The sequence below is a fragment of the Strongylocentrotus purpuratus genome, unplaced genomic scaffold (assembly GCF_000002235.5).
Source record: "Strongylocentrotus purpuratus isolate Spur 01 unplaced genomic scaffold, Spur_5.0 spur5_scaffold_10, whole genome shotgun sequence".
NCBI lineage: Eukaryota > Metazoa > Echinodermata > Echinoidea > Camarodonta > Strongylocentrotidae > Strongylocentrotus > Strongylocentrotus purpuratus.
In genome coordinates this window covers 23,009,391-23,028,597 of record NW_022145595.1, presented here as the reverse complement: position 1 = coordinate 23,028,597, position 19,207 = coordinate 23,009,391, and the positions used below count along the sequence as shown (strand labels likewise).

Sequence of the window (19,207 nt, the reverse complement as noted above, 5' to 3'; positions counted from 1 at the left end):
ATGGTTGTACGGTCATTCATATTTGGATCGTTTATTGTGTTGTGCATTGAATTTGTAAATTGAGCAATTTCAGCTTCCCAGCTGCATGTTCTTTTATTGCAATAAACCGAATCAATTCAATATCAGAATGGAAGGGAAGAGGGGTCATATCCAGATGATGCTAAGCTTCATAGGATACAATAGGTATGTTAGTTGATGTAAACGTGTAGGCAGTGGCGTACCTGGGGTACTCCGTCAGGGGGGGGGGGGGGCAAGCGACCGAAACAAACAAAAAGGCGATGCTAATTTTCACTTCTGGCGAGCGAGCGAGCGAGCAAAAAAAAAAATCTTGAAGTAACGTTTGGTATATAAACTGGTATTGTTGCAAGTTGGGGAACATTCACTTGTTAGCGACGTTAATTTCATTTTTTTGCAAACGAGCGTAGCGAGCAAGAAAAAAAATCACTTCTTTTTTAATAATTGCCACTTAAACTTGGTTCAATTGTCCCATGCAGGGCGCGGGAACAATATTGTGTTTAGGGTGATTTTATACCCATTTTAGCTAGCGAGCGAAAATACATCTTTCTCTCAATGAATTGCTATATAAAATTTGTTTCATTGTTGCAGGTCGGGGGCGGGCACAATCGTGTTTAAGGCAATGTCAATCCCATTTTGGCGGGCAGGCAACCCCCTACATTTCTCTTTTTAATATTGTTGTAGCAGGTTAGTGGTGGGCACATAATTCCACGAGCTCGCGAGAGAAAAAAATCACTTCTCTTTTATAGGGAAAATATGGTACATAAAAGTTGGGTTCATTGTTCCATGTCAGGGACGTGATTATTAAAAGCGGTGTTATTTCTATTTTGGCGAGCGAGCGTAGCGAGCGAGCAAAATTTTTGTAATGATAATTGGTTCATAAATTTCAGATTTTTTTGTTGCAGGGCAGGGCTTACACAATCATGTCTCAGGTGATGTTAATTTCGTTTGGCGAGCACAAGCACACCAAAACTTCTTTGAATAACGTTTGGTACATTATTAACTGGTTGTTGCAGGTTGGGGCGGGCACGTTAGCGGTGTCAATTCCATTTTGGTGAGCGAGCATAGCGAGCAAGCAAGAGGGGGGGGGGGTAAGCAGACACTTTTTTTTGGTCTCGAAATTTGAAAATTTGACTTTATGTTCCGTTGGGGGGGGGGTAAGGTCACAGCCATTGGCATATTTTTTTTTTTTTTTTTTTTTTTTATAAAAAAAAAGGAAGGGGGGGGGGTTTCCCAAAAACATACACAAAACATACACATAAAAAAAAACTCAAGGGGGGTTTAACCCCAACCCCCCCCCCCCCCCTGCGTACGCGCCTGAGGCCTACACTACATTTTCAGGAAAAAACCGTACGTGTTCAAAATATCTGGGGTCAACTGCCCCCCCCCCCCCTGGTGCGTACGGCCATGGCCTTTTTCTTTTAATTTCCCCCTTTTTTTTTCTTTTCCCTTTTTCTTCCTTTTCTCTTCTTCTTTCTTTTTTTCTTTCCTTTTCCTTTTTTCCTTTTTTCTCTTTCTTTCCTTTTTTCTTCCCTTTTTCTTTTTTTTTCCTTTCCTTTCCTTTCTTTTCTTTTCTTTCCCCTTTTTCATTTTTCCCCTAGAGCCCGTCAGGGGGCACTCTGCCCCCTGCCTGTGGTGGGGGTAGGGAGGGGGGCATGCTGGCGACCTAGAGAAAGTCCAGGTCTTGTTCTTCATGGCCTTCCTCCATCCCGATCCCCTTCTCTCTCTCTCTCTCTCTCTCTCTCTCTTTATCTGCGTCTCTTTCTCTCCCTTTCTCACGTTTGTCTTAAAGGTTCTGTAGCTTTCAAACTATCGACGCCCTTCAGTAGGAAAGAAGAAATGAAATAAATATATATATATCTTTATAATACGTAATATGTGTGAATGTGTATTTCATTTGTAGCACCCCCCCCCCCCACCCCCTCATTTAGAAAAACCTATAACATTCGGCCGGCCCCTTCCCCCCCCCCCCCCCCTCCCCCCCCCCCCCCCCCTCTTTCTCTCCCTTTCTCACGTTTGTCTTAAAGGTTCTGTAGCTTTCAAACTATCCATAATTGATCGACGCCCTTCAGTAGGAAAGAAGAAATGAAATAAATATATATATATATCTTTATAATACGTAATATGTGTGAATGTGTATTTCATTTGTAGCACCCCCCCCCCCCCCCCCCCCCCCACTTCGTCGCTACTGTACACACAACTTGCTGATCCTCACGACAACCAGCAAAGCTCCACGACTCAAAATAACTGAATTCAAACACACGGCTTCCTTATAAGCACTTGGGAAAACATACTTAAGGGTTGTCTCCTCGATGTTTGTCATCTTAACTGTTCCTTTCATCACTCTCCCTCTCCTATTCACCCCTATTCACGAGCAGACGACAGTTCTCATTGTGCGTTGTTGCGCTCGCCCGCTTCGCCCGGTTGTCATACACAAAACCCGTGCATTGATCTATTTAGGAATTGACCCCCCGGTCCCCGCGCGGAGAAAAGGCGTCCCTTAGCAACGAGCTATCGGTACCTGCTGTAGTAATTGAATGTAGTGTTGTGTTGTAAGCATGTACTCCAGGATTTTCTGCATGTTGCGATGTTGACTCGTACGTGCGTGCTTTCGTTTCAGTAGAGAAGCGACCGAGAGACAGCCAGAAGCGCAGACAGTGATATTATATCGTTTCAATTCCCTATGTCCACTAATTAGGGGGTGCTGATTTTATATTCAGCTGAATTTTATTCTGCAATAAGGTGACAAACGGAGGTAAGTTTGAATATTTCATAATCATAAAATGTTCTATTTTTCGAAATATATATATATATAACAGATAAGGTAGTTATCGTTGTAGGCCTAGGGTATGCATCACATTGCATTATTTTACGTTTTGTGACTAAATCTAGGTGTGTGTTTTTGTACGTTATTTACAATAAATGTGTTTCCTTTCCAAGACAGTTAATATTGAAGGGTATAGGCAATGATTAGTCGACTGATGCTTTAAATTCATCAATTTATCTGAGCCTTGATTAAGAAAATCTTGTATCTTACAGGTGGTAGACTTTTCGTGATAGGAAAAACACGTTTATGGCAGCAAAAATGTACAATTAAAATGTCCATATTATACATTTGTAGAGTATAATCGGTGGCAATTATTTGTAAATAATATTCACATATACAGTGCGTATATCTATCCATGTGGAAGTTATTCTGCAGACTTAAATAATATATTAGGCTATATACTTTAACATAATAATAATGTTAACGATTCGACATGAAAATGACTTTTTGCGAAAGTCAATTATATTTTGTTGACGTTTTCAATGACTGGGCCAACAGTGTCCAGTTAGAATGCTTGTAAATGCAACATCTATCTCTAAAAAAATCGAGTGATCACGGACGTCACTCCTCTGGAGAGTGAAAATGTAGTGAAAATAGAGTGAACATTCACTCTTTTCTTCTTAGAGAGCACTCTAAAATCAATCGATTTTCACTCCTAAACAAGTGATCACGGACGTCACTCCCAAGAAAGTGAAAATAGAGTGAAAATTCACTCTTTTTTTAAAGAGAGACATGATTTATGGGTAACAGCAATGAGATGCACGGCAGATTATACAAGTCGGTATAATTCAAAGATCAAAACAGACTTTTAAAAAATCTATCCAAGATATCTTTACGATAACTAAGTCGATAAAAAGTGGTTTGAAAGTATTATTTAACTTGCGACATTACTAACTGTAAACAGAGGTAAAAGAAATGTGGAAAGAGACGATATTTCACTTTATCATGAATGTTTATTGGTCACGTTGGTGCAGACTTGAAAATTCTAACAAAATGTGGGTAGATTATATGATTTGAGATATGACCGTTTCTTAATTTTGTGTACCACAGAGGCATCGATAAACTATATTGTTGGAATAATACAAATATGATTATATCGTAAAAAGCTTCAGTTATGGTGGAGGTCGGTCAATATTTTACACACGGCAGGTTTTTGATATCATCTTTTATTCGGGACTACTCAAATATTCTACGTGTCATGACCTCTCACATCGCCTCCAGCAATGTTCTGTCACTCGCAATTATGCGACCTACAAATCCTGCCAACAAAGAATGTTATAATCTGCTCAGTTTGTATAAACTAAAGAACTATTTTGTCAATGCCATATGATTTTAAAATGTATACCTCAAGCTAGAAACTACAACTTTTAACAGAAGCGCAATCTTTATAATAAACTTAAACGAATTTGAATAATAATAATAATAATAATATTCAGCTTTTATTTACATCTCGGACGTCGTCTCTAAGCGCATTATAATCGAATACCGAGTCTGCAGATAATTATATATCATATTCAGTTGAATTACTTCATTTTATTCTTAAAACTGTCCATGCTTTAAATCTTTATAAAATAAAATAAATTGTATTGTATGCAAGGAAATGAAAGTTTCTTCAGATACCTACCTCCTTTAAAGACCAAGCGAATGTAATCTAGTTTTCAAGAATTTTGTCGACATTAAATCTTGACAAGAAAAACAAAAACAAAACAAAACAACAACAAACAACAAATCTTCATGACTGGATTATTAAGAGGAAAATCGACATACTTCACTGGTTAATTCTCTCTGATAGTGCTCTCGTTTTCAAAAAATCAGATTAACTCCCTGTATTTTTCTCTGAGTCAAAATGATCGGATTTATTCCTTTGTCGTGTAGGGTATTAAAGCAACCAAAATGTGTTAAACTCTGTGCCTGCACGTAGTGATGTCTGCAGTAAGTCTCGATTGGTTCGCGTGAAAGGCTTTTCCTTTATAAAAATAAACGATTAAATGACTGTATAGTGTAGCATTAGCTTTTTTAAGTGAGCTAAATGTATTTACGTAGCTCGTAATATGAACATTAAGATAAAGTGTAGTCAAGATACATGATTCTAGAGCAAATAGAAGGAATATGACCAAGCACATTATGTTATTTATTCTTAGATAAGATGACGTCTATCTTCTTGAAGTAACACGTTCAGACTGGGTGTTTATTTTACCGTTGTACTTTTCAAGTGATCATTTCAGTGACATTAACGAGGGGAGATGGGGGACGAAAGTCATTCACCTCTCTTTGCTTGACGAAAATTCAGTAGAAAGAGTTTTGTTTAATTTTATGTTTTAAATTATCATAAACTGTGAATTTGCTTGGTGCGTTTGGTAAAGATAATTATGTTGCGCGTGTGCATGCAGCTGTTCATAATTATTTCAATTATATCAATGATGTGTTGCGAATATTATGTCATTTTATGGAACTTTTTCATTTTTATTCAATTTTTGTTTGATTTAGGGATTGGTATGGTAGTTTTGGCGACGTTATAATGATTCAAGTTGTTTTTTTTTTTCCTTATTTTAAGTATATAGGGCAAACAAAGAAAAAGAATGGAAGTGTAAACAATGGCGTACAAGGAGAATGACAAAAAGATGGAAATACATAAGTGAACTTTTCATAGAAGATATCAAAAATAGTAATAATAATCAATCTGGTTTATATAGTGCTTGATAACAAAATACAAAAAGCTAATCACTTTACAGATAATAAGGAACCGCGGATAATCATCACAAAGGTTTTCGTCACCTTACCAGGTCCCCGTTTCTATGTCGACCACGACACCTCTACATCTTATATTGATCTGAATAAGATCATGAAATAAACTGTTATGGACACAACATTCAAGTGTGCATAATTATTACTGTCAAGTTTTTACGAATGATAGATTCCAAAATGTTCAATAATGACAAGTTGGCAACCAGTATCTGTAATAAGCACTATACAATCTTTAGCCTAAGGATGCTCAAGCCCGTACAAGTTTTTTAAGGAGGGGGGGGGGGGGGGTTCTTAGGGTTGCCAACTTTTTTCGTGAGAAAATATTTAGCGGCGAATAAGCGGGGAGGGGGGGGGGTAGTGAGCAGTGGGGGGGGTATGGGGCACCAATATGTTTTTATTTTAAGAAAAAAATGTACGGGCCTGATGCTAGATGTAGAGATATCCAGGCACCATTAAAATAATCATATATGGACACAGAATTCCAATGAAGCCTACTCAACCTTAATTTTCCTCGTTTCCAGATAGATTCCAAATGAGCATACCCGTATATCGACCCTCCAAGGGCGACGGCCTGGTCGTCCGACACACCATGGGGCACGTGCCCGAGAACAACGCCCGTTCCACCCACCATGCGGTCAGCAAACTCGACTTCGCTGGACGTCGACCGCACACCCAGGCCAGCGCCCGCTTCGGTCAACTCAGTCAGAGCTCGTTCTTCGCACGCCATAACCCGCAGTCAAAGAGAGTCAGGCACATAAAAGGTTCGGACATTGGAACAAAATAGTTTTTAATTTTTGGTTATGATGGACAACTAATTTCTTTGTAAATCTTTAAAAGTTGATAGGCATACTTGTGTTAAACAAAATAAACGAAACTTAAAAGGAAAATTGTTAAAGATTAATGAGATGATTCCTATAACTAGTTTGTATAAAACATTAGAATTACACCAATTCGGTGTCTAATATTATTGTATTGCTTCTTCGAAATTATGTCCAATTCCAATGATCCATTTTGAGAGTTGATTTGTATTCATTGGAAATGATAATTTGTCCAATATCTTGAAAAATAATCTGATTTCGATGTGATTATTTCTATATGTTTGCTTCTTATTATTATTGTATGATGAATTAAGAAAATGTTTATGTTTTGTAAAATATTTTCGTATAGAAATTTAGATGGCTCTATACTGCAATAAATTCGCTCTCAAAAATATTTTGAGCATTTTTTTTAAAACCCCAACTTAGTTGATATTTTGCCCATTTTGAAGTAATTATTCTACATTTTGACCCTAATTGGACAACAAACTACAAAGAATATGCCCAAAGTTGCAATTTGATTGGATACAAAGTCATAATTAACCTCGTGCTGGGCAAAAGAATTATTTTACCCAATATTTTTCAGAGTGACTATTGTGTAATCAATAATATTACAGTCAAACCTGTCTTAGTGGCCACCTCTCCTTAGATGCCAAATGTGTATATAGTGACATTGGCCCGTATTCTGAAGTCGTGTCTAACTTAGCCACGTCTAAAGTTAAACAACCGTTTAGTTAAACAGGAGTTAGACATGACTTCAGAATACGGGCCAATGTATTGTGTCTCTCTCAAGAAATAAATGTGTGTTATAGAACCTGTCTAGAGAGGCCACTAGCCTATACAGTGGTCGGTTTGCTGCTTCACTTGGGTGGCCTCAATAAACAGGTTTAGCTATATTTTTTTGTGGCGTGTTAGAGATATGCATCTATTTGACCGACTATTTCGCTTTCCACCATCATATTACTCAAATCTATGTAGGCTTGCTAGACTTTCCCATATGTTCCGTCCACGACGACGGCTACATCGCCAACTCCCGGCTCAACCGACGACCCGCCACCACGGACGACATCAACCTGACGAGGAGGTCGTGGCCGATGTCGAAGCCCCAATCGGCTCCCGTGGGTAACATGGCCCCTCTCGGGCGGTTACCCGTTCACGCGATCAACTACCACCCCAATCATATCAACCCCGCCCTCCAAAATCATAAGACCAACGCCCTCGGAGCGAATACCCAATACGGCCGGTTCCCGTTGTCGTTTCGTGAGCGGGCCGATCCCAAGTTTGGGATGAGTAAGTTAGATGAGATCCTCATCAAGTTGTCTTGTTATATTGGGTGTGGACGGTCCAGAATATGCTACCTAACACACCATTGTATACCCCCATCGCTCATCGCATGCATCATCACTAATAATTGTTATTGCCATTATTTTCGTTCATCCTTCTTCACATTAAAGTTCATTATTTTCATTTTTGCAGATGCAGCGAGCAGTGTTCATTCACATTATTTTATCAGCATTCATTTTGGTGAAATCGGTGTTGCATGGATACATCATCATTATTAACCAGTGTTAGCTGCATGATAGTATATAACAAACATTGTGTCACCATTTATTCCCATCCTCTCTCCACTTTCACATTTTTTTCGTTTCCTATAGGTTAAGAATTTTTCATCAGCTATAACATTCGCAAGAAAGACGGGTGACAGACTGGAGGAAAAATAAACAAAAACACAACCAACATTTTTTCCCAATCATTTAGCCTCCCACCACCTCACCCCACCTCCTCTACATCAAAAAAAGAATATTAGCCGAAGAAAAGTGCTGCTTCATTTGAATGGATACACAGTCAGACATGTGGGGACTTAAACCCATCAAACTCGAGGAGAGACAATTGTAATGCAGGTGGGGCAAACAATCAGAAAATCAATCTTCACTGATTGCCCACCGCTAGATACAAGAATAAAATTGATAAGTCAAAGTAGACTTCCTGAACTTCTGACAAGTGGTCGCAACGACGGACATTCTGAACCCCCCCCCAAAAAAAAAAGACACTGTCAAGTCCACTAGTTCCCAAACTTTATGATGATCAGTGCGGTCAGTAAAATCGATTTCTGAAGGATGAAACTCCTTCTCTCATATTTAAATGGCCTGGGAATGAAAACAGGTCGATCATTTTTTGGAGTGTAATTAATCCGCTAACATGTCTGACGCAGTACGCCATCCAATACACCATGTCTTCTCACGTCATGAGATGCACACGCAAAAAAAGGAGTTTCCAGGCGTCTTCTGTCAAAAGTGCACATCCTATATACACCTCAACCCTAGAAAATTGAAGACGTCTTGCATCATTATCACATTTACATTCATTTACATTACAGGCCTTCTCCGTGTTCCCGTTTGTGCCATATGAGGGACAGCTCAACCCTGACGCATGCAATTTTGGCATTCCTGACGCATGCCATTTCGACAACCCTGACGCATGCAATTTCGGCATTTCTGACGCATGCCATTTCGACAACCCTGACGCATGCCATTTTGACAGTCCTGGCGGATACCTTTTATATTTTAATACTATCTCGCAAGTTCACGAGACCATGCACAAGCGCCCCTCTGTCCCTGCTTCTCCCTTGCTCCTTTATAGATGACGAAAGTCAACGTCACACGACATTAATGTATTAAACTCATGAATCTTTTGACATCGCAACCACAGGCCTTCTCGATGTCCCGATCTGCGCCGTACACGACGAGGGCTACTTCACCAACCCGCGGCTGCGTCGTCGACCGGCGACGGCCGAGGCGAGAGGGATGTACACCTTCCGCATCCCCAAGCCCACCAAGGAGGTGTACAATCTGAACCCCACCATCAACGCCTCACAGTACCCCATCAACACCCTTACAGGGCTCAGCATGTTCCCACAGGGATTCAGGGAGAAGACCCACGCCCCCATGTTCGGCCTCAGTATGTTCCCACTTTGTGGATTATTCTGTGTTCGTTTGTCGAGTCACACGATTGCAGTGCGTCCTTTTGTCGGACACTCCCCAACGCCCAACGAAACACCCCTCGCTTGACGTGCCCCACCCATGGCCACACCCCTTCTATAAAAGCCACCCTTTATCAATATCAGCTAGCCCATAGATAAAAACAGATTTCGTCATGAACAGTGGTTCCTGACTGTCACATTTGCTTGCTGTGTTCACACAATGCACATGATTATGTTTGTCCCCAATGACACACCCCTCGTTGGACGTGCCCCACCCACGGCCACACCCCTTCTATAAAAGCCACCCTTTATCAATATCAGCTAGCCCATAGATAAAAACAGATTTCGTCATGAACAGTGGTTCCTGACTGTCACATTTGCTTGCTGTGTTCACAATGCACATGATTATGTTTGTCCCCAATGACACACCCCTCGTTGGACGTGCCCCGCCCATGGCCACACCCCTTCTACAAAGAGCCACCCTTATTTCACTGCCAGCTAGCCCATAGATAGAAACAAATTTCGTCATGAACAGTGGTCCCTGACTGTCTCATTTGCTTCCTGTGTTTACACAATGCACATGATTTTGTTTGTCGGCAACTTTTCTCGTAAATTGTCGTAAAGTCTATAAATATAGCATATCTCTATCCTGGAGTAGCCGATTATTTGCACTTATTGTAAGTTCGGCAGAATACAAGCCATCAGAACACCACAAACGAAACGAAATTATAACATTCTTGCAAAGACTGTCGAGAAATAAACTCAAGGACAATTCTAATGCATTATGCATGTATATGATCGTATATGCCATAGAAATTATTTTTGGATGACGTCATGATTATGTCGCTATCACCTTTCAGTGGTTACTTAGTGGACAATGGCGACTGGCTGAAATGCTCCCCAGGGAGTGGAGAATGTGCATACCTTGTGTGCGGGTAAGCCTGAATCCGATGACCGGGGTAATAATATGTTCCGCGCCTAGAAACAAAGTATTAGGCGCATTATAAATGTGAGCTATTATTATTATTATTATTATTGACAATGCCTTGAGTAGGTTTTCGAAAGTCTCTGCGATCGCATTTTACCGTCACTTCTCTAGTAATCTACCAGATCAAAGTCGATGAGATAAATTACATAACCCTGACCCTCTAACGTAACCCTTGCTGTCATTTCATACAGCGGCATCTACATTATATATTCCATTATAATTATCATAAGAATAATTTCCATTATCTAACCATCGCTCGTCACCCTCACAACAATCACCAAGAGAGCTTTCATCTGCTCGTCAAATTACAAACATTTTCATAAAATCGTCAACATGTCAGTAATTGACAATCATGATCTATTGTCCTTTGTACTATCTTCTACATTATCTACATTCCATCACCATAATGAAAATTTCCATTATCTAATTCACGCTTTGCCAACGCCATCGCCACCTCGTCTTTAATTCAATGTTTATTATGTATACGTTCTTTTCAAAGCATTCTCATTAATTTGCTTTTCAAGTTATATTTCATAAAATTGTCAGTATCTTTAGGTGCGAACGGATTCTGTACCGACTAGTTCATAAACAAACAAGAAAATAGAATGATAAAAATAAATTGAAAAACGACCGGTAGTATGTATGAAATTACATTATACTACGTGGGAATTATTTCTAAATTGGTAGTACATGTTTATCGGGTCCCTCACTCACCGTCTGGCAATTTTATGATAATGTTTGCAATTCTGTATCGCTCTCATTAGTGGTTCCTATAGTATTTATTCCATTGTCTATTGTGCTGCTGTACAAAGCTCATTTGTGCTGCTATAATCAAACTAATTTTCACTTTTTGTATGAAAGACAAGGTCAATCTTATTACCTTTCTCCTCAATCCATCCATCCACCTAATCTATCTTTCTTCCATACACTGTGTGATCAGCTTTATATTAAGTTTTCTTCCAGTTATTTGATTAATTTCATATTTTACTAGTTAAAATTCTCATACATCAAATCTATGTTCTGTTATCACTGCATACCTAAATAATAATGATATAATGCTGTTTCTATCATTCAGTTGCTTCAAATATGAACGCAAACTATTTCGTTATGCGCTCTGTTATCTCTTTGTTACTAATATCATACGTTTCTATATCGTCAACATCTGTAGTCTACACATAACTTTAACATTATATGTTCAAAAATACTTATGCATTCTCTGCTCAAATTAAATCATAATATCACATGTGTGCTATTGCTGTGTCGCAGTGTGCTGTGTTACTTAATCATTTAGATTTTAAAGATATAATTAATAGTTTTTATTCAAATGAGAACTATCATGGATATGTTCATGACTGAACCTAAAGATGTTAACTTTGTTTATAAAGTTATTGAATACTTAACTATGTAATCACGATAGGCCTATTCAGCCTTATTCTATATGAACAAGCATTACCTTAAAAGAAATGAATCATACAATTTTGTCGTAAAATTAAACACAGCAATGTTTTGAATAGGCCTAAAATCAATATTGATAAATAATTTCATAAATCATAACGATATATTTTCTTCTAAATACGCATATTCATCACAGAGAAAACAAAAATTGATTCTTTATTGTAAATTGAAAAAAGAAAAATGAAAAATACTTGTTGTGCTTAATCTTTGAAAAAAAATGACTTATTTAATTGGCATTTTATTACTTAACAGTTCCCGTCACCGACAAATGGAGAGATGAGCTCCGCGATATCACCGAGCAGGCTGGCTTAGGTCTGCCGAATGAGATCAAACAGGCCCAGGCCGAACAGCCGAAGCGAACTTCGGTCTATTCGGCGGACACCGGTCGGCTAATTCCGCCTCCCTCTCGGGCGATGACGCGCGGTGCGTCGAGACAGAAACATCACGAGCACGATCTCATGTACCATATCGCTGTCGATGGCAGCAATGAATCACTGGTAAGTTTCATCATCTATTTGTTGCTCTTTATTTCTTCTTCTTCCTCTTCTTTTTTATTTCTTCTTCTTGTGCTCCTTCCCCGTCACCGATGTATAACTATTCAAGAAAGTGCCCTGCGAATGCAAAGGAAAATACCAAACAACTACCAAGCTATTAATAAAGAGGAGAGGATACTAGATTAAAATCAAATGCCAATATTTCATATAAAGCGAGAGTTAGAGAGAGGAGGAGGGAGAAACGTCAGTACATAGATTAAACCATTACAGATGGTGACTGATGAAATTGCTTTACACATTGAATGAGTTCACTTTCAATCAATCGTTAAACAGTAATTGATAACATTCGATTTACAGTTTGATTACAGGGTCTTTTGATTGTCCATATAGTAAAAAACACATTTATAAAAGGACAAATAGTCAACATACAGACTGATCTCTTTTCTCCTAGCTTTCTATCTGAAAACAATAGAATCTGCTATGCTTTTCATTGATACACTTCTTGTTAAATTCTTGTAACCAAGTTGCTGGCATGTCTAAAGCACATGACATGTGTTGAATGCTCTGTAATTATGTTACCTTGTTCCGAATTCTTCACTCCTTTGCCTCCGGCAGTCCTAAGCTTCGGAGCAAAGTTCGAATCGATAACTCATTGTCTGTTAACATGATTCGGCCGTGTAGTTGAAGTGTGTGCAGACTCGTGCAATCGATAACCTATTGTTAACACCTAACAATTGAATTCCAACGATGAAGGACGTGGAACAGTTCACGGAAGTTTGAAGACTTTTTTTTTCTTTCTCTTCTTATTCACAACAAACAACATAATTGTGCTTACAAGATGTGTACGAGACAAAATAATAGCGTCTGTCAAAGTCTGTCCATGACTCGGTTCAATAAATTTCAATAATGATTTAACCCTAACCCTAACCCTAAATTTTCCTATAGGGTCAGCACGCAAGTAACCCCAATCTGTGCCGCAGAAAAAAAATAACGCGCGCGGGAGAGGGGTGGGGGGGGGGGGAGCACCTGTGTACTAGAAGGGGAGGTACGCCGCCCGCCTAGTTAAGAATTCAACAACAGTTTTCAACATTTTATGATAGAGATAAAATAACAGTTCACACTCCCTTGAAAGGTTGAAAGTCCAGAAGTGTGCAAATGTATGGGTGTCTTGATTAACACATTTTGTGTTGATACAATGATAAGCCCCCGACATTATGAAATTTGCAAGATAAGACATGCATACACTTTGATGAAAATATGTTTAGTGAACAACTTACGAATTGCATGTACACTGTTAATTTTGTTTAACTTTTTCATGAAATGATTTTGACAATATGATGAAATATTGATTAATCTAGAGAGTCATATAGAGAAAGCGATAAATTACGTTCTGAAAAGATAATTATGAACTTTATTTATCAATATATATCACAATCATTTAATGAAAAGGGGTAATAAAACCTTATGGGCACCAATGTATTATTAAACGGTTATTAGTACACGGTATAAGATTAAAAGATTGATTTTTGTTTATGTGGCGTGTTATATATTATTTTGATATTCTGAAATATTCCTCGAAAGAAATTACCACTTATTGGAACACGAGGAGTTAACAAGAACCATAAGGTAATACAAATTGGGTCAAAAACTTAAATCTGGTGATGGCCCTTTTAAAGTTTGAAAGTTTCTGCAGTGCACAGGACGTGGGGGAAACGAATGACAGTGTATGCCGTTATTGAAAGTGTTGTGGTTCACGGTTCATATTATGCACGGTTGATGGATCATTTTCATTCCTGAAATTTGGTTTTACCTCGGAATCAAAATGACCATAGTTTAAATGCATAATTCTATTAATATATGCATCTCCATTACTTATATTCGCATCCCGTCATTCACGTGGACGTATAGATTTTATCTCTAAAAAGCCTTTCACATATTTTTCTTCTCAATTCAATTTCGTCGCGGTTATATTATTGCCTGCATAATAATTTTGCCAACAAGTGAATTTTGCACTGACTTCCCATACGAGTCACGGACAAGAAGCTATACATAAAAAGAGGAATTAATGAAGAGAAAAGATAATGACAAATATAAGGAAACAACATGCGATAGCTAGCGGCCATTGTTGAAAGAATAATGTCGTACCTTAGATTTCTATTTAAAGATTATCATCTCCTGTCATATCATAACAATGTCCCCGTTTCCGTCATTCACAGACCATAAAACGAGATAATGACGAAAATTAATGATAGGTATGGAAATTCTTGTCCCGTTCCCCAGGTGTTATTATGTTCACTGATTCAATCCATATTCTGATCTTATTTATTTCGACAGGTCCTTGAAATGCTTTGCCAAATTCTTCAGACCGACTCTCTCACTGCAGTGCAATCTTGGCTCGTATCAGCTGGGGATAGAGGTATGTTGACAACCCGCCAATGCGTGATTAATTCTTCTGATAATTAATCATTGATTAATAATAAAGAGATAATGGATTGATATTACATGTTATATTTCTTTCCTTGTGGGGGAGGGGGATGGGCGTGGCATTAGCGAGAGAGATAAAGAGAGAGAGAGAGAGAGAGAGAGAGAGGGAGGGAGGGAGGGAGAGAGAGAGAGAGAGAGAGAGAGAGAGGTGGGGGGGGGGCTGATGTAGAGAGATATTTCACGAACTGCGTACATGATGGAGTATACTAATGAACAGACCTAAATGAATAGGAAGGGACAAAAGTTGTATATGAATTTTGACAATGCAATGAAACGAAATGAGAAATGAGAAATGAGGAATTGTTTAATGTCTTAAAATACTAAGTTAGAAGAGAGAACAAGATGTTATGGAAGAACATGAATAACACATATTAAGTTACATTATTAATAATGACGAATCGCGTTTTCAAAATAAGGATGCCGACGATTATTTTTTCCTTCTGCTTCAAAACTTCTTTTAAACATTTGCATTCATTTACGAAATCGTCTCCATCTTTCAATTACAAACTTATCATTAAATATCACCCGAACTGTCTTAGGCATTAAGGTATTGTAAAATAAGTTGATATTTATTTCTGATCTTGCTCCTAACCTATAGAAAAGTCGCTTGTACTTGACATGATTCGGTCAGCGATGAACAGCGAGGCCGATTATTTCCAGCGCAATATCGCCGAGGCACCACCGCCACCGCGTCCATCGACCAACCTACCGGCAAACATGAACGTCACAAACGGTTACGGAGACGTCGACATTCCTTCGCCGCCGCCGTTCGCCGGGAGGGACGTTCGTTACCAAGCCGTGGCTGAAGCCGCAGCGGGCCTTAAGACGCCAAAGAAGGCAGAGAACCAAGAAAAGACGATATTTGATGCAGAAGGTATTTGCCTTTCCATTTCCCAGCCTCTTCTATTCATTCTTCCATCTTATTCCAACTTCTTTCGTTTCTTTATATAATTCCACTGAACAGTCATCTTTTCATTCTTTTCTATCTCTCCAATATCTGATCTTTCCTTTATTACTTCTGCTATATTATTATCATATACTGCTATTCCTACTCCTTCTACTACTATGTCTACTTCTTTTTTTTGGTTCTACTACTGTATGCTACTACTACTACTACTATTACTACTATACTACTACTACTGCTACCACTTCTACTTCTACTACTACTACTACTACTTCTACTACTACTAGAAATACTTCTACTACTTCTACTTCTACTAATACTTCTACTTCTACTTCTACTTCTACTTCTACTTCTACTACTAGAACCACTTCTACTTCTATTACTACTACTACTACTACTACTACTACTACTACTACTACTACTACTACTACTACTACTACTTCTACTACTACCACTACTACAACTACTATTACTACTACTTCTTCTTCTACTACTAATAATACTTCTACCTCTGTTACTCCTACTACTCCTCCTCCTACGATAACACATTGCCATGACAACACATTTCTGTTCACATTAGTTTTTGTGAAATTTTCTCCTTAGGAAGTTTACCAAAGTTGGATTTGAGAAGGAAAAAAGATGCAAATGGTAAGACAATTGGTGTCAGGGTTTTAGTTGCTTGTTGTGGATTCCGACACCATTCCTCCGCATGTAAGACCGATTGTTTTGAGTTTTTCAGTGCAGTACCAGAGTTTCTTGAAGAAGTACAACAGGAGTTTATGCAGTAATTGAAGTTTGCTTGATGCTGTGTGGGGGTATAGGATGAGACGTAAACACACTGTGGGGCAAAATAGGACATCCATATATGCATTTTACATCACTTTTAGTCATGAAGTTTTTTTTACATTTTCAAAGATAATAATTGCTGCATTAATAAATAACAACATTGAGGTCCAAATAATAATAGTGAAATATTAAAACCATCCCACCATCTGTTGGTGTGTTTCGGGGTGACAAAAACATACAGTGGCGTATCAAGGGGGGCACAGGGGGGAGGGGGGGGCACGTACCCCCCGGCAAAAAAAATAGTGCTCACTACCCCCCCCCCCCCCTCCTCGCCCGATTTACAAATTTTCGGGAGCAAAAAATAAAAAATAAATAGTGCTCACTACCCCCCCCCCCCCCCCCCCCCCCCCATCCCCCTCCACCCTCTAAGAAATCCTGGATTTGAAAGTATCGTTTTTCAAAAGAAAAACATATCATAAACAGATTAGTTTACCAGCAAAGTTCATTTAATGTCGGGCAGGATTGCTGAAAAAGGCTAGTATAAAAGGAAAATTAAAAAAAAGAGACTTGTCTGTAAACTGCATGTAAAGCGCTTGTAAATTGCATGAAATATGTTCTTTTAATTGTGTCTTTGCATTGGCTTGAACTGACAATCCAGGTGTCTCGGTGAGGATTTCGAGTTTGAGGTGTTTGACAATTTTGTTCAAATTCCCTTTGTTTTATGTATTAATTTTTTATTTTTTTGTATTTATTAATATATTTGTTTACTTTTTTTTTTATATATTTAAAAAAATATATATATATTTATTATCATTATTATTATTATTATTTTTATTATTATTATTTTTTTTTTTTGGGGGGGGTAAATTATCATCATACATTATGTCATAGTTACTTGTTATAATTCAAACTATAGTAATACAAGGTTTGTTAGTGGGTATTTGTTAATCTTGGGGATTTATTTACTTGATTTAGAAACTTGGGGGAAAAGATCCTTTGCTCACTCGTGTCCTACCTTATGAAATAGCATTCCTGCATGTATGAAGACATCAACAAGTGTACAACCTCTGATTCCTTTAAAAATCACGTAAAAACACTTGTGATTAATTCATAATTATTTCTACATGCGTCATGAGCACTCCACAGAGTGGATTTGGCGCTATATAAGTTACATTTATTATTATTCTATTGATATTCGTAATGGCATTCAACCCTGATCTTGAAGAATTTACTTTGGCAATCATGAGAAAAAATTTTTTAAAGCCCTAGTGCACTACTTGTAGCTACTTGCTCCCTCTATATAGAAAACAATGCCATGCAAGTGGTGCCCGTTGGTCCCCATGATCCCCATGTTAATTGAGAGCTTCTGACTGAACTAGTACAGCCGGCCTTTAAGGCAAACACTTTACAAGAAGTTCAAACTGATAAGGTATGTTTATCTTTTTTATTTCAACAGATCACCCAGCCCTGCGACAAAGAAGCCACAAACCAGATGTCTTCAAGGTCGAACACAATAGTTCTCCCCGCCCCGCCACCAAAAATGGGATGCATCCAGCGAAGCTCCCGCCCCTCTCACCGCCAAAGCATGATGGTGGCCAACAAGACATTCAGAATGGTGTCTCTTGGAAACCGGACGAGGCCGTCGTTTGAAGGTCATCGTCAACGTCAGGGCACTGTGGTCTGACCGTCTGAAAGTCACTTTCAAATTCATGAGAAAAATCTAAACTGATAATCTACAGTCTATCATTACAGGAGGGCATTGTTACGCATGAGAAGATTTCTTCAAGAAAATTATTGAGACTACAACGTAATTGATCTCATCCAGGAGAGCCGACAAAATCGTTTTTATATTGTATAAATAATAGGGAGTCTAGCTCTGACATTAAGTTATACAGGTAGAGCATAAACCTTTGCCTATTAAACAGAGATACTGTTTTGAAGTGCTTGCTTTGTTCAGTACATATACATAATCAAAAAAGACATAATAGAGTAAAATTATCCACTTTAGTTCAAAATTATTGTTACCATTGTGGTAGGGAGCTGTAACGGAACAAATATTAGTACCTCACTTTTTAGAATGTTTTCATAATGAATTCACAACGTTTCCAACGATTGTGATTTGTTTTGCTGAGGTTAAGTCAGATTTTATGGCAGAATTGTATCACCGTCTGTGTCCTATGCATAATTATGGGCATTACTTGTGCATCGTGTGCGGAACTGGTCCTTTAAATATACTAATGTTTGTTGATTGTCTGTCTAGAGTCAGAAGGATGTTAATTGTGTGCTCTCTCAGCTTCAGAAAGATGTTAGTTTTGTTTAAACTCCTAGTTATATACAGTATGTCGACTCTGGCATTATTCATAGGCAAAGACCCTATAAGAATTAACCCCAGACAATTTAATGTCAGATGACTGCAAGAAAGCCCTTACTTACATTGACAAAACAAAGCTGTTATGCCTTCTTGCAGTTCTCGAACATGTTACCATTACATCTTAATATGGGCTCATATCCACACTAGAAAAAAAAGGGGGAAAATTAGAGAGATAAACAATAAAAGGGGAGAAAGATTTCGTTGAACTCTATTTCCAACAAAATATGTTACTGTATTATTTTGTAGATCAATCTCACAAATTAGCTTCTTCAAAAGTATATTTTGATGAGAGAAGAGGAGAAAGAAAAAAACTTTGGCTTTATATAAATATCTTTAATTGTGT

General features: G+C 38.3%; 1 protein-coding gene across 3 annotated transcripts; it reads left to right on the top strand.

Moving 5' to 3' along the window:
* The first annotated feature begins 2,543 nt into the window (after nt 1–2,543).
* Nucleotides 2,544–18,463, top strand: LOC584673 (protein TBATA). Of its 3 annotated transcripts, none has more exons than XM_011664224.2 (8): nt 2,544–2,770; nt 6,109–6,348; nt 9,112–9,360; nt 12,078–12,322; nt 14,654–14,735; nt 15,402–15,677; nt 16,311–16,355; nt 17,950–18,463. In XM_011664224.2, the coding sequence occupies exons 2-8, from the start codon at nt 6,120–6,122 to the stop codon at nt 18,141–18,143; spliced, it is 1,320 nt and encodes a 439-aa protein (XP_011662526.1). In that variant the 5' UTR covers nt 2,544–2,770; nt 6,109–6,119; the 3' UTR covers nt 18,144–18,463. The 3 variants fall into 3 exon arrangements, with proteins under 3 accessions (XP_011662526.1, XP_030835663.1, XP_030835664.1); XM_030979803.1 differs by lacking the exon at nt 9,112–9,360 and adding an exon at nt 7,381–7,692 and having other exon boundaries at nt 2,548–2,770; XM_030979804.1 differs by lacking the exons at nt 9,112–9,360; nt 16,311–16,355 and adding an exon at nt 7,381–7,692 and having other exon boundaries at nt 2,551–2,770.
* Nucleotides 18,464–19,207: the final 744 nt, after the last annotated feature.